General features: G+C 41.0%; 1 protein-coding gene across 2 annotated transcripts in view; it reads right to left on the bottom strand.

Annotated features, from left to right (window-relative positions):
* Positions 1–14,014, bottom strand: part of pip5k1ca (phosphatidylinositol-4-phosphate 5-kinase, type I, gamma a) — a 46,610-nt gene extending 32,596 nt beyond the window's left edge. For both annotated transcript variants that reach the window (XM_018670120.2, XM_018670118.2), the window contains exon 1: positions 13,630–14,014. In XM_018670120.2, the coding sequence (XP_018525636.1) occupies positions 13,630–13,762 (133 nt within the window). In that variant the 5' untranslated portion in view covers positions 13,763–14,014. The remainder of the gene's footprint in view (positions 1–13,629) is intronic.
* Positions 14,015–15,470: the final 1,456 nt, after the last annotated feature.

Here is a 15,470-nt window from a genome sequence, read left to right on the forward strand (position 1 = left end):
GACATAATTTGTGCTATAGAGTTAGGTTACACAATGGATTGCAATGGATTACAATAACCTTTTCAGTAATCTGCGACATGTAAACTCAATGTCTCCATAGATCTGATGTGGTCCAGTTCATTAAAACTCTAATAAAACACTTGAATGTGTGATAAAATCCTCAATGTCCACAACCCACGTAGATATGAAACACTTTTTATCAACACCTATGCTCTTCAGCACACAGCAAGTGTGCAGTGTCTGCAGTACTAACAGACATATAAAAAGATACATAACACAGAAACACACTTAAAACAAATTCTTGTTCAAACTTGCTTCACGATGAGCAGGATAGCACAGATACTAAGAGCTCTATGCCTGAAAAAAAAAAAAATATATGACTGATTCCGCTTTTCTTGATCTCTGCCCCATTTCCAAATGATTTATGGGAGACTTTTCGAAATGTTAGGCACTCTTCCATCAAAGCCTTTCACATTATTAAACTACAGAGACACTGAGCGGTTGTAATAAGCTGTGTTATTCTCTCTGTCTTGGACCTGGGCAACATACAGTAAATATATATCTGCTCCGGCTTCCATGTTCATATTGGCTCACATGGACGCACACACACACACACACACACACACACATTGGTGCACACATACTTTTTCTCCCTCTTGTTTCCATGGTGCCCCAATTGAGGTCAACCAGCATTTTTATGAGTGAGGCACGTGTGCCTGGAATCAACAGACAGATGCTGCTTTCCACATGTCCTCTCACGCTGCTGTTAAATAGGCCACACAGCAAAATATGACACAACATAACTATGCATAAGACTGTGACCATTGCTCCACTCATTAATATAAGCATACATGCAAGAATAAAAACACAACATAAAACAAATCAAGAGAAATGACCACTCACTCAGACCTATACAATGGCTTAATGCATCTCAGCAATAAATTTTATCTAACATAAATAATGACCTGGGTGTGTCACCTAATTCTTAATATTATGTATTGTAGACAGCATTGATGTGTGTTACTGACAGCGATGTCTCGCGCAGATGGGATCAATACCGGGACTCCCTGAGGGTGAGCTAAGTAAGAGGCAGTCTCTGGGATGATTGTTCGTTATCTCGGCAGAGGCTAAGTGATGGTGCTCCAGCTATCGATTGGGTGTTAATTTTTCATGCCACAACAAAGCAGCGTTTGATTATTGAGTCAAAGTGTGCCTGACCTGACCAACCGAAAGCCAAAATCCATAATGCCATCAAATTTTGAAGGAGCAGAAAAATCAACAAGGCAGCCTACTCAATAAAAAGTGGAGTAAAATACAGTCAGCTCTTATGTCAGTATTTTGCTCAGTGAACAATGCCGTGGGATTGCAATATTATCTCTGACAACATTGTGAGGATGGTATGAGTGTTACAGGAGAGAGTCGTTTGTTCTCTCATGTTCAGGATGCTGCAGAGGTTCAGACAGACAGACAGAGCTGCCTCGAGGACCTCCTGTTTTTAGAATATGTTAATTTATGGTTAACCTTAGCCTAGTTCACTCTGCTCAGGAGGGTTATGCAACAGTGATGGTTGCTGTTTAGACTGAGGAAAGGCAAACTGATCCTAAATCAGTGCCATCAGGCCATTCCACCCCTGAGCCCTTGATCTCAGTAGCCAGCGGGCTGTGTATTTTTCCATGACCAAACCAGTCAGCCAGTGTGGTCCTCAGCATCCATCTCTGGCCTTCGGTCCAGAATGGAAAAGTGGAGGCAGTAAAAAGGCTTAAAAAAGTATGTTTGGATGTACACTTGTGTTACAAGTCTTATCATGTCATGATTTTCACTATGTGATGTTTACTTGGTACACATGTATAATGATCTCCAGGCTTCTGATTGCTCTGTTTTCTGTACAGGCTGTTCAATAACTGTCAATAATAATAATTATTATTGACATTGTTATTAATAATTAACAATTCAACAATAATTGTTGAATAATTATCGTTTTGCCAGTAAAGCAAAACAGCAAGCGATACTTTTAATAACTGTATATATTTATATTGTTTAAAGGTACAATGTTTTTTTTACTTATTCACTGTCTTGACAAGAGTTAGTTAAGAAGACCACTACAATACTACTTTCATATTTGCACAGTAAATATGAAGCTGGAGCCAGAAGATGATTAGCTTAGCTTAGGATAAAGACTGAAAGCAGGGGGAAACAGTCTGGTTGTGACTGTAGTAAATTCACCTACCAGCATCTCTTAGCCACAATCGTTTTTCACTTCTTTTTGTCTACAGACTAAACACAGAAGTTATAATGCTAATGCTCAGTAGCAAAATGTGAAACTGTTCCTTTAAAATAATATTTATTCTGACCACCTCTAATGTGAGGTGTGTCAGACGTGCACCTGTGCAGACTGTTCACACGGATAAGTGTTTACATGTCACAGTATCCTGGCTTCTTTCAGAGTAATCCAGCCCAACCCAACAAGCAAACAAGCCTCTCTGTGTTTCTGTAACTAGGACGTTACCATGCACAAACACATTAACAGGATACGCTAAAATCCCAGTACTGATGCACAAGTAAACATACTCAGTATTTTTTCTACTGGTGTGTGTAGGTGTAGATATCTGTGTGTGCATCTCAGTACTTCCTATCAGTAATTCCTCTCAACTGACCATCAGTGCAGAGCTACTTGGATGGCGACAGTTATAATTAAGGAGTCATCAACTTCCTAATGCTAAGCTTTTCAAAGAGGCTTTAAATGTTCCTCGCAATTATGGCACACTGGCAGAATAATATCCTTACGGCTTATCCGTACTGCTTTGGCACGTAAACACACAGAGAGGCAGCCACAGGCAGAGGAATATACACAATCAGCAATGCGAACCACTTACAAACTAAAGTAGGAGGTGTGGTTGAACCCAGCTCTAACTATGCTAACACGACTAAAACCAGCATGGTGGCATCCGCACACATCAACAAGCTTCTCCCTTAAACACATTTCCCCCCAGCATTCCTCTGATTTACTGAACAAAGCGGTGTGCACAGAGGGGGAAAGCCGCTCCGTCCTCTACTGTCAGTGCATATCATACACTTTGTATAATACAGTGAATGTGTGGATGGAGCAGGGGGCTGAAGAGGACAGCTTTTCACTGTGCCAAGTCATCCATTACAATCAATAGCATCAGACAAGCACGGAAGCTTAATAAAAAGCTTCCTCCCCTCAGCTGGATTAGAAAAACCTCCCTTTGAGACATTTATCTTGGAGCTAGATGATGAGCAATGCACAGTGACTTTGCATACAGATAAACAGCTGCTGGGTCCAAACATAACAACATTTATTTACTAAGGGAGAAATACTATGGAGCTGCAAGTCACAATTATTTTCTTTATCCATTAATCTGCCCGTTATTTTCTTGATAAATAAATGAATCGCTTGCTCTATAAAATGTGAGAACACTCTCAAATGATTTTGTTTTGTCCAACTGTCTTCATTGTAACTTCAATATCTTGTGTTTTAGACACAACTTATTAAAGTTACAATGATATAAAACAGAGGAGAGCAGCTAATCCTCACACTGAAGAAACAAAAATTGGAAAAGAATTAGCATTTTTGCTTAAAATTAAATGATTACTCAATTACCAAATTTGTTTTTAAATCAACTAATTGCTGTCATCTTTATACAAGTTAAGAGACCTCTTTGATACTTAATTAGTCAATTGACAGTAATTGCTATTTTTATAATTGACTAGTTATTTGTTACAGTAATTTGTTAAAAGTTTGGTAGCTTTTATCAACTTCATATATTTGTCATTAGACACTGAAGCCAAAGGAACTAATTTCAATAATTTTTTTTCCTCTTGTGAAGGACATTTGACTCAGAGCTTCCACTGAATTATTACTCATGTAATAATTAATCAATAGATTAAGTTAACTGACAATAAAAATAATCATTGGCTGCCACATATTGCTGTAACAGAGATTTTGTTGCAGTACTGATTAACACAAACACTGAAAATACAGAAAAAGTGAGATATATGAGCAGTAATTTTATACACTACTCTGCCTTTGCACACAGGTTGAAAAGAGCTAATGGAACCGGTACTGGCTGCTTCTGAACACAGTAAACTGTGAGTATTTTTCCACACCATTTAAGCAGATAAAAACAGAGCAAGCACCACTGATTTTCTTAAGACAACAAACTACTGCTGAGCTGTAAAACAGGTCACTACATTCCAAAACAGACCTACACCTATAATTTTCAGCTCAGGCCTTTTCCAGTGTTTCAGAGCAGGAAACACGACAGACATACTCGCTCCAGAAACTCCAGCTGGCCTGGCTTGACTGTGGTTCACCCAGACAAAAAACTGAATCTTCTGAGGCTTTGTAAGTGTCTCAGAGGCAGACAGCAGCCCACAAGCAAAGCCAGCCAAGTCACGGTCACTATTACTTTACTCTCCCTAATCCCAATCCCACTAGGCTACTAGACTAACTGTCTGGATTATCAGGATAAGATGGTGCCAATGCAAGGAACAGGTGGAAGTCAAGAGACCGTCTGTCTGTTTTTCTGGTTTGCTGCCTGCTGTCTCTGCTGGGCTTCAGCTTTTGGACAAATGCAACTGTTTTACAAAATAATCTGTCTGTAACAGGTTTCAGAGACAATCACTGATGATTGCAGGGATGTCTGTATTTCTGTCATCTGAACGGTTCTGCACATTTCTCTGCTGCTGAAAGGTTGACAAATTAAATCTTCTGATAAAAATGCAAACATCATTAAAATGCCACACCTGCCAGTACTCTGCATCTACCGCCCGCCTTCGCCGTCCAAATCCATTTATTTAACATTCAAACTGACAATGAGAAGTGGCTGAAATGACGGGCTCGGCAGTTACTGACAGCAGCTAATGACACTGGTCTAAACCTCACCGCAGTTCAGAGGAGCCTCCGACAGTTACATCTTTGAGATAAAATAAGATCCGACTTTATTTATCTCACTTGTGGGAAATTCACTCGTTACAGCAGCAAGAACAACACAAGAGTGAAGAATAGACAAAAGATAAAAAATATATTATAAAAGAGGAACAGAAGGATAAAAATTAAAGTGCAAAAAGCAGCATAAAAACTCTGAAATAAACATAAATGTGCAGTTTGTATTACAGAAAATGGTGATAATCAGTGAGATAGATGAAAGTGAAAGCGACCAGAAAGTGCAGTCCAGAGTGCAGGTTTATTGTTGAATCAGACTGGTGTTGTACAGTCTGATGGCTGTTGGAATAAATGACCTGCGGTAGCGCTCCTTCTTGCAGCAGTCTGTTGCTGAAGGAGCTGCTCAGGTCACCCACAGTCTCAGGGGGGTGGGAGGGGTTATCCATGATAGATGTCCAGCAGGTCTGATTATTTCAAACTGTGGATCAGTCTAATGGAACAGGTGGGTATGAAAGTGTAATTTTTCCTTGGAGAGGCCTGAAAGCTCCACAGACTTTGAAATGGAAAATCAAAGTGAGGAGATGCAGAGAGAATTGTCTTTACTGAGGAGGAGTCTAGCTCCTCAGCCAAGTCCTGACAGAATATTATCAACACCATAGTGATAACAGCTTTCACACACACACACACACACACACACACACACACACACATGCATGGATACACCTCCAAAAGTCAATAATAGTCAATAATACCGAAATTCCTCACTGTGTGACATCTATCTGTGTGTTTATGGGAATCTCATCCCTTCCAACAATGTTACTCAACATGAGGACTGAGTCTATGCAAACACACAACAAGAGAGAAGATGGAGTAATTAATACTTCTGTTTTCACAGTTTCCAACTCCTGGACAATAGCTAGTGGGAATGTTTTATTAATGCCAATAGACTGATATGTCATGATGTGTGTCCTTCACTCCCTCTGGGAGGTATTATTGCTCCTGGAGAGACTGGCTGGGCTGAGTAGCAGCACCCTGTTCTCCAGGCAAAGCTAAAAACAGCTCAGTCCTTCTGGCAAAATGACACACACACACACACACACACATACAAGCGCTCAAACTCTTATGCAATTTCAGTATGTTTTTCATACTGAGCTCCCAGATCAGGACTGAGCTTAGTGATCCTTGCTGATCCTCAAAATGCAGTGAAAGCTGACAACCCAGGGAAAAAGGTCCTTGTATGGACTGAGAGGAGAGGAGAGCAGAAAAGAGGAGAGGAGAGAGGAGAGTACAGCAGTACAGTGGGAGCCATTGGAGTGGAGTTAGTAATACAAAAAGACAGGGTGGTGATCGGCCTGACTCCTGTGTGCTCCTGTGTTATTGCTGACAGCAGCATCTTCTCCTGGTGGTGGTGACTCAGTGGAGGGTAATCTGCTCTAACTACAGCACAGGTCACAGCTGCTCCTGTCAATCTCTTACCTGCACAGAAAAATCTACACAGACACCGGCAGACTTAACAGTACTACAGAGCTGAAACTCAAACATAAAATCAAACTCTTGTGACACTCAGGAAGGAAGTATATAGGCACCAAAGAGATGTTTTTATCTTATGTGTTACATTCTCAAACTGTCAAGAAGCTGTTGCCACACAGATCACCTCTGCATGCTGCCATCTAAATGAATACATGGAGTGCAGATGATCTGGTACCTCTGTGTTGCAGCCTCAGGTATACAGTTAGTTACTCGGCTATCATTTACCATTCTACCTACAGAAAGCTGCCTCTGTGTCTTGTGCTCAGTGTGACGCTGCATTGCCTGTGGTTTCAAAGAGAAATCCTCTTCAGACAAAAAACAGACAAACAGCCTTGGCCTTTTGTAAAATACAATGCAGCAAATAACACAGACTGTATAGAAAATGAGTCCTATTTACTGGGCTTCCATAGCATGTCCAAACATGGAGGAAACAGAAAACCTAAAGGTGCCTGTGGAGAGAGCCTGGAAGAGGAGTGAACAGAGTATTTTTCCCTGCAGTGCAAAGAAAGCAATGATCACATACTGATCACATACATACGGAATTTGGACAAGAACATGTTACAATCTGGGGGCAACACAACCTTATAGCTGAGACATAACAACCTTAAAGACATCCAGGGCTCGAGTCGTGGATATGAAAGTGAAGGAAAATCTGCACTGTGCCTTTGTTTCAGTTTGTGTTTACAATATGCATGTAATTAGCATATAATAGCATATAAAACTTAGTCTGCAAGTGCAAAATGCAAGTAGAGAGCACCTTAAAAAACACAATTATATGGGCTGAAATCAGCAAGTTTAGAAAAAGGGGATTAAAAAATGACTCTGATTTACGTAAAGGTCTGTAACAGGACAACAAAATGAGCTGAACAAACTATATTCTCCTCCACAACCTTGCCTTAACATGGATGTGCGAATCTGCACCTGCTTTTCTGAGGCATAAAATGTTCTGTGCAGGATGTGTGAACCCAAATAATCACACACACTGACTGGATCTCCTCTGATTATTTGCACAACTCTTTCTTACATGTATATACATAAAGGTAAGATGTACTGATGATACGCCACTTCTGCCTCAGCTGACAACTGAGGTATGCTTCATTGTCACGCGGCCTACTTAATAAATAAAATGTACGTCACTACAACACGTACAGAACCTAGCCACAAAAAGCTCTGTAAATCATGACCAGAGACAAAAATCTGACCAACCAGTAAATCCAACACAGAAACTCTGGCTAAGACAAAATCTGTGCTTCCGGCCAGGCAGTGACTTCAAATGACAGACACCAGAAAATGCAGCCCTTGATTACTCGAGTCTACTCTGCTGTCTGAATCCACAGCAAATGCACCATCACATGAGAGGAGAGGAGGAGAGTGTTACTTATATCAGAGTCAGGGAGACTGATTTTGCCAATTAGGCCCACACGGTTTAATGAATGAATACATTTTCTCACTGCTCAGACCCCATTAAACTTACATAAACCCTCCAGCATGTCTGTTCTCCACTGTGCAAGGCTTTGCTTGCCATTCACTTCAAGAAGACTCAGACTGTAAATATCAGTCAGATCAACCATTTTATTCTTAAACTACAGTGAAATTGTAAAGATCAAGTCTGTGTAGGTCTGCCTTTTATAACTGCAGTCTCAACTATTCATAACCCTGAAAAATGAATTATCTAATAAACAAACAGCCAGCCAGAATTCCAATGATATGTAGGCTATTATACTAACTACATAACTAACAAATTTTTTCATTATCGATTAATCCTTTAATTATTTCCAAGAACACCGGGGGGCATCTTCAGATCTCTCACTTTGTCAGACCAACAGTTCAAAACCTCAAGATATCCAATTTGCTATAGAAGAGAACTGCTGAGGACTGCAAATCATACATTTGAGAGGCTAGAAGCTGTGAATTTTTGTCATTTTTGCTTCAAAAAAGTATCTCAGCTCTATTATCTCAACTCTGAATATGGATAACTAAAATTCAAACGTTTTGTAGAAAAAAGGTATGTATGGGGCCTAAGGGTTAGTGGATGAGGAGGAACACAAGCTCTAACCACTGTGAAAAAAATTAGTTGTTTTTATCAATTTTCTAAAAGCTTATCTGGAGATTATCTCAGCATCCACTGGGTGAGAGGCAGGGTACACACTGTTCGGGTCATCAGCCTAGTACACTGACACACGGAGACAAACACAATCACATCTACAGGCAGTTCAGAGTTTCAACTTCACCTGAAATGCATGTTTTTGGACTGTGGAGGGAAGCGTGGTGGAAACCATCACTGACACAGGGAAAACATGCAAAGACACTGCTGGGCACAGTACCAGTGCAGACACAGTGGCCCCTAGGTACGAGTGCCAACTCTGTAATCATCCAGCTTCACTGCTGATACCAGGCCACAACCTAACCTTACTTCTAACATCCCTCTGTACCAGAATAGGTGTAATTACTGAAGCCCGAAGTAGGAACTGCTTGAATGGTTTCTTCGTTGAAAACGATCTCCATAAATTTTATGTGGGTGTTTCAGATAAGTAAGACAGCTTCGTGCTCCTGTCTGACTGTGCACATGCTCCAGGTGCTGATTATGAAATAATAATAGCCTGCACAGTGGGCACAGTAACTCTCTTAATTGAAAACAGCAGGTCCTTGCCCCCCCCCCCCCCAAGGGAAGCCTGAATAGTATGACAGTATAGTCAGGCAAGTGTAAAACTGAGCTAGAGCCTTATCCAGTCTTTTACAGCTGCAAATCCACCAAAACAGAAGAAAGCACAGCCTAAAATTCTTTATATGCCTCTCCTCCCTGTCTCAGTCTCCATCTCCTCCATTTACTCTCTCTCTCTCACTAATTCCCAGCAGGTATTGTTCAGAAAATGAAAAAAACAAACAAACAAACTGAAAACTGGCCAAGCACAAGAAGAGACAGCAGCAAACACAACACTCCTGCTCGTGCTGTGGTGTCTGTTTAAAATAGCTACTGTAGCACACATCCCCCACTTGCAGACAATCATCAGCAGCACGCAAGACGTAACTGAACTGCGTCACCATCTACGTTAAACAACATGACATCAAATAACCTGGCAGAGGATCAAACTCCTATATACGTTTGCTGAACTGGCCACCGAGATACAAACTGATCCTGGCACAGATAGACACGGGGGGACAGAGCGAGAGAGAGAGGGAGACAGAGACCTTGCAGAAGGAATAATGCGGAGGAAACAGATGGATGGTAAATTCCACAGGAGGCGAGCACCCTTTATGCCTCCGTCAGCAATTCTGACAGGCCATGCCTAAAGCGGGGACCAGAGAAAAATAGATAGGGGGAGGACTGATGGATAGTGACAAATGAGTGGCTGAGCCGAGGGAATCACTCACAGAGGAGGTAGATGAGCTGTGTCTCACTCAAGGAGTAAAAGGAGAGGAGAGTAAGAAGAGGAAAGAGAGGAGAAGAGAGGAGAGGATGTGAAAGAAAATAATTAAAAAGACTACAGCCGAGGTTGTAGGTGAGAGCAGTTGAGTGTGAGCGTGGGGTGAAGATAAGTGAGTTTGATGCTGTCGTGCTCATAGGAGACTAGAGGGACAAATTACAACTGCCTGAGGATAAGGAGCTTTGAATGGGACTAAATGCTCAGACAGCTATTTAACAGCCAGCTGTGACACCCACACAACATTGTGTTCATACATTCAGAGCAGCTGAGCTTAACACTGCAGTCTGCAATTACACACACACACACAGGATCTGACGTAAAACCGAGCACTTTGACATGTTACATGAACATCTAGTATCTCCAGAAGCCAATAAGAATCAAGATGGACCTTTGCAGCTGACATTTCCATTCATTCCTATTGACCAGTGCCAATGCCACACTGTCATTACACTGACTGCCATAGAAATTAACACAATCCCCGGGTTAAACACTTTTCAGCTGAATAGCCTTTAATGGACTATCTCTTTAAGACCCTTCACTGACAGATGTTGCACAGGAGTCATGGTGTGATCCACACCTACCCCGCCCTGCTGCACGGCTTATCAGACAAACTAGCTTAACCTAAAAAGCTTTGTACAAGAGGACACACACCGCATTAGCAATAAAAAGAATAAGACTGACAACTTAAAAGTAGGTTCACCTTCAAAAAAGTAGCACATATTCCAATAAAATCATCAATCAACCATCCAAATAGCACAATATATGACTAACTAATTCAAATTAAGACAGAACAGTGCAGTGTCTGATATTATCAGCAGCTGGGAGCTGCTGTATTTGATGTTTGATAACATTATGACAGTGTTGTAGGTCTCCCTTGAGATTTTAATCACATCTATTCCCTGAATAAAATTGTGATAAAAAAGAACAGAGTTTATGTGGGTTGACTCTCCATTAGCCTTTAGTGATACATTTCAAAATATATGCAAGTGATGTTATAATTTATGCATTTAGCTAGCTCTGTTCAAAGTGTCATTTATTTCAGAAATTAATTTAGATCTTTGGCTGCTTTGGTCAGGAATATATTCCAAGCAACATGCTACTGCCTGACACTGATGAGTGAAATCACACATTTTCAGCAGCAGTCTGTTTATTTACTCTGCTACAGCACAGGACTACTGTTTACTTTGTAGCAGATGTTTGGACCTACAACTTTATAGAATAATATATTACAGTCTCTGTATCCAGTGGCTGTTTAGAATAGGTTGTATTGGAGAATGTATGATTTTCTGTCCATTTTACTTAGTGAAATACCAGGTATTTTTAGAAGCAGAAAAACTCCTCGTTGTTTCACTGGACGACTTGTTGCGAGGTATCGACTAGACTGGCTTTCTCTTTAATGGAATTTCATTAGCAATCATAGAAGGCTGCATTAGTAGCATATCAGGGCAGCGCTGCATGGATGATGGGCATAATTTAAATATGTCTTGCCTCAGTAATATTTAACCAACTCAACCTACAGCATTAGCCTATTCAGAGATGAATAAAGCTGAGGTTACATGGGGTAACAAGGTTACAGATGGTGGTGTGTTAAAAACAAGAAGCTTAAACAGTCAGCTGTGGCTTTCCATCCTCTCTCTGATCCAATGAAATCACAATACACATCACATTGTACCATGAATAGTTGTCCTCTGTGGCTTTTAGAAACATTACATTTTAATACTCTCACAGCCAATGTCAAGTAACTCGAAATACAGCGCAGACCGGCGAATGCAAACTATCCATAAACCATCAAGCTGAATACATTTGGCAGGGGACAGGTGCACTCAATAATGGATCTGTTTTAACACTGTTCATCTGAACATGCCATCTCTCTCTCTCACTCTCTCTCCACTAAGGCTTGTGCTTTTCATTTCATGTGAAGGTGCACTGAGTGAGCAGGCACACACTTGTGAAATTACCCCAGGTGCATGAGACACGCGCCATCTCGCATGCTAGGAAAAAAAAAGAGAAAAGGCATCTGCAGCCAAAGGCACCCCGCTCTCATTTTCATCCTCTGATACAGCTAAGCTCAAAGAGTAACCCTCACCAGACTGCCCTTTGATTCATGAGCCTGTTCTGTGTGGAGGTACTGAGCTCTCGTCAAAGTCAGCACTTTCCTCACCAGGTACAATGAAAACCCCAAAACTATGAAGTACAGTGAACACACCAGTGACTGCAGCATGACTGAAACACATACACATACATACCTTTACTGACATATCCACATCCATTAGTGGATTTTAAAATCACCACTAGGCTATATTAAATAATGTTATGTCATTTACATAGCAGCACACATCTCTGAGTTGACGATGCTGTCTTTTATTATGATGCTCCACCTTTTAGCCTGGCTACTGAACAACTGCAACTTGCTTTAAATAGTCATTAGATAATGCTGTTAATCCAACATTTGTTTTAAATGCATTCAAAATCAAACCGATGTTATTTACTGAAATAAGGAAAACCCAAGTCTGTTAATGTAAATATCCCCACGAATGGATACATTTAAAACCAGCTTTAATTGGCCTACATAGTAAATATGAACTTGTGCTTCTGGTAAATTCTATAGATAGAGATTAATACACACACAACAAAACAACCAAAAGCTTCATGACACAAACAGCTACGGCACAGTGGTGACATTGCAGGTAGCAGTTATTCACATAATGCACAAAACTGTAAAAGGAGACACTGTAAAAAATAACTAATAACCTTTTTAATACACTGGTGGCTCATGTAAAATGTTCATTATGGGCCCAATTTTAAACTTGACCTCAGCTGCCTTCATGTCTTTTTCAAAAAAGACATTATTACATGCCAACCTAAGAAAAGTAGAGGTGTAAATTATAAAATTAACAATGGCTGTATTCCTTTTAGCTGCGTCAGTTTCAGGGTCCTGGTGTTGTTCAGACTCTGCTCACTATCATGGCTTACTGAGACACTTGCATAACAGAGCCACAATTAATGTTAGTAAACATGTATGTCAGTAACACCTGTGCTTTTCCTTCTATGACAAGGCAAAATGTCTGGTGTAGAAGAACTCTATTTCACATCTTCTACAATTAAAAAGACGCACCACTGAAATAAAAAATATGACATGTCTGAGTCTGTTCATCAGCTGTCCTCCTTGCCAAAAATGGGATTTTTCTGGCCCCAGTAACTGCCAAGATGGAGCCAAATGATAAACCCAAACTGAGGCTTTAGTGGTGTCTGCAAAAAATATAATGTTCTTCAACACCCTGTGGGGGAAAAGAAACTGATAGTTCTTGGTGCCGCTTAATTTACTTATTGCTATGTAAAAACAGGGGAGGGGGACTTGAGGTGGTAAGAAATCCTAGCTACGCCCCTGGCAACTCCTGTAGGGAAAGCCAGATAATTGGAAATATTTACAGCTACAACAAGCCTCATATTTGTCTTTCAAACACCTGGCTGTTCATCTCCTATCCCCGGTTTGTTGTGTTATTGACTAGTCACGACTGTCCCTACACGAACGTACATTAAAGATTATACAGTAACACATACAGTATCTATAGTACCTAACTTCACCTGCTCCCCTCATCCACTCAGCTAAGTTAGCTGCTAGCCTAGCTTACCAGTTCCTTGCTAGCAGAGATGAGTCGGGACTTTTGGTCACAGCGGTAGCACCACACACTTACATGGAAATGGATGTGAGGATAGTGATACACACATTCAAGACGTGAAGGGTTTATTTGATAGGTGGCGACGTACCCATGTCTGCGGCGTCCATCCCGTAGCTAACTCCAACGACCGTGTCCGCATCATCGGATGCTGCGGCCCCAGATAGCGGGCTCCCGTCCCTGGCCTCCGACAGCCCGACCGCTCCCTCGGCTGCTGCTTCCATTCAGCCTCCCGGAGGAAAAACAGGCAAGCCCTCTGAATGAAAGACCCACAGCGACGGCGCTATCCCGGCGGGGGGGGAGGGAGGAGGAGTGTGCTCTCTGGTATGTAACAATAATAAAATGGAGGAATATGTGATAGTTATCCCCGTCCCTTCATCCGTGTTTCCTCACGACGGCGGAACAGAGCCCGCTCCTCTCCGCTCCTCTCAGGTCGACCGCACCGCACTTGCTGCTGCTACAGAAGCTGCTGCTGCCTGGTTTTGAGCTGCTGGACACTGTGGCTCCCTCTGCAGGAGGAGGAGAGAACCGCAGCCAGGAGCTCTGTGTGTCTGTTTGGATGTTGTGAATCACATGCAGAGGTCAGCCTGAACTGATGGAGCCTGAGCAGATGCATTACACTGACATACATGAATCAGTACCTCTTTTTCTCATGTTTTGCTCATTTCTGCTTCAAACAACAGAAAAAGAGAGGTAAAACTAGACTGAGAATCGACACCAATTTAGTCAAAATGGACTATTTACATCATGTTATGTTGCATTTATGTTAATATCACATGCTGCTGCTCTACAAGCTGAGGACTGCCCCTTGCTAACCACCACTGGTATCAAACCCATACATCCTAAACATAGAGTATTACAAATCATATCTACTTAAACTGCAATGGATACTTTCCTTTGGCTGAGTTAATTAGGTTTTTGGCTCCACAGCAAAAGTAGGTTTCCCTTAATTAAAGTTCTGATAACACTATTAATATTGGTTTGTTTGCTGACAGCATTTAAAGGCCATTTGGCCAGGAACCAAGGGTGTTATAAGAATTAATTTGTGCAGTAATATTGATTAATATTCATCTGAATGTAATATTACAACAATTGAACTAAAACCTCACACTGTTGTTTTCTTCCACTATCCTTATGGACACAGAGAAGATAAAAAACCTCAAACAAGACCTCAAAGCACTTCCTTTAACCTGGTTCAAGGTTAAACTTGAAGTACATTATCATGGTCTATCACAGCATTATTAATAGGAATCTAGAGATTCCTATTAAAGATTTCTAAAAAGGATGACTTTGGTCTAATCTTAGCCAGAGGCTCCCCATTCCCTTTGTATTCACTTGGGATCCCATAATACAAAGCTAGGACTTTATGTGACCCCCTCATCATATGTTGCATTTATATGAATTGTGAGCATTTCAATCAAAGAGTAATTTTCCCTCATCACATTGTTTAATTCAAATTGCTTTTAGAGGACTGAGGAGATTATACTATACACTATTTCACAAGCAAGACACAAAGATCTGATCTTTATGTATTTAAGGGTCCCAACCCTCAGATTGGGAACCACTGATCTACGCTACTCCAAAATCAATAATTTGTGAATGTTTTAACTCACTATAAATGCAATTATAACATGTATGGGATAGTCTAAGCGATTAATCACTGTCTCTACAACCATCTCTACTGTGCAGGAACTTAGAGAACTGGATATGTGACAGTATTTTCCTCCCTACAGGTAACATGATATCTACAAATCATACTGCACCTGTCATCTAAGTGAGTGAGTTGCTGTACTATGAATCCAATGTCCAAGAGATAAGATTGTTATCTGTGACCACTTCTCTACCCAGAGGGACAAATCCCACAGTTTCATTTTAAGCTCTAGTTCTCACTTGTTATGGATTTTATGACACACACACACAACACACACACAC

The sequence above is a fragment of the Lates calcarifer genome, linkage group LG17 (assembly GCF_001640805.2).
Source record: "Lates calcarifer isolate ASB-BC8 linkage group LG17, TLL_Latcal_v3, whole genome shotgun sequence".
Classification (NCBI taxonomy): Eukaryota; Metazoa; Chordata; class Actinopteri; family Centropomidae; genus Lates; species Lates calcarifer.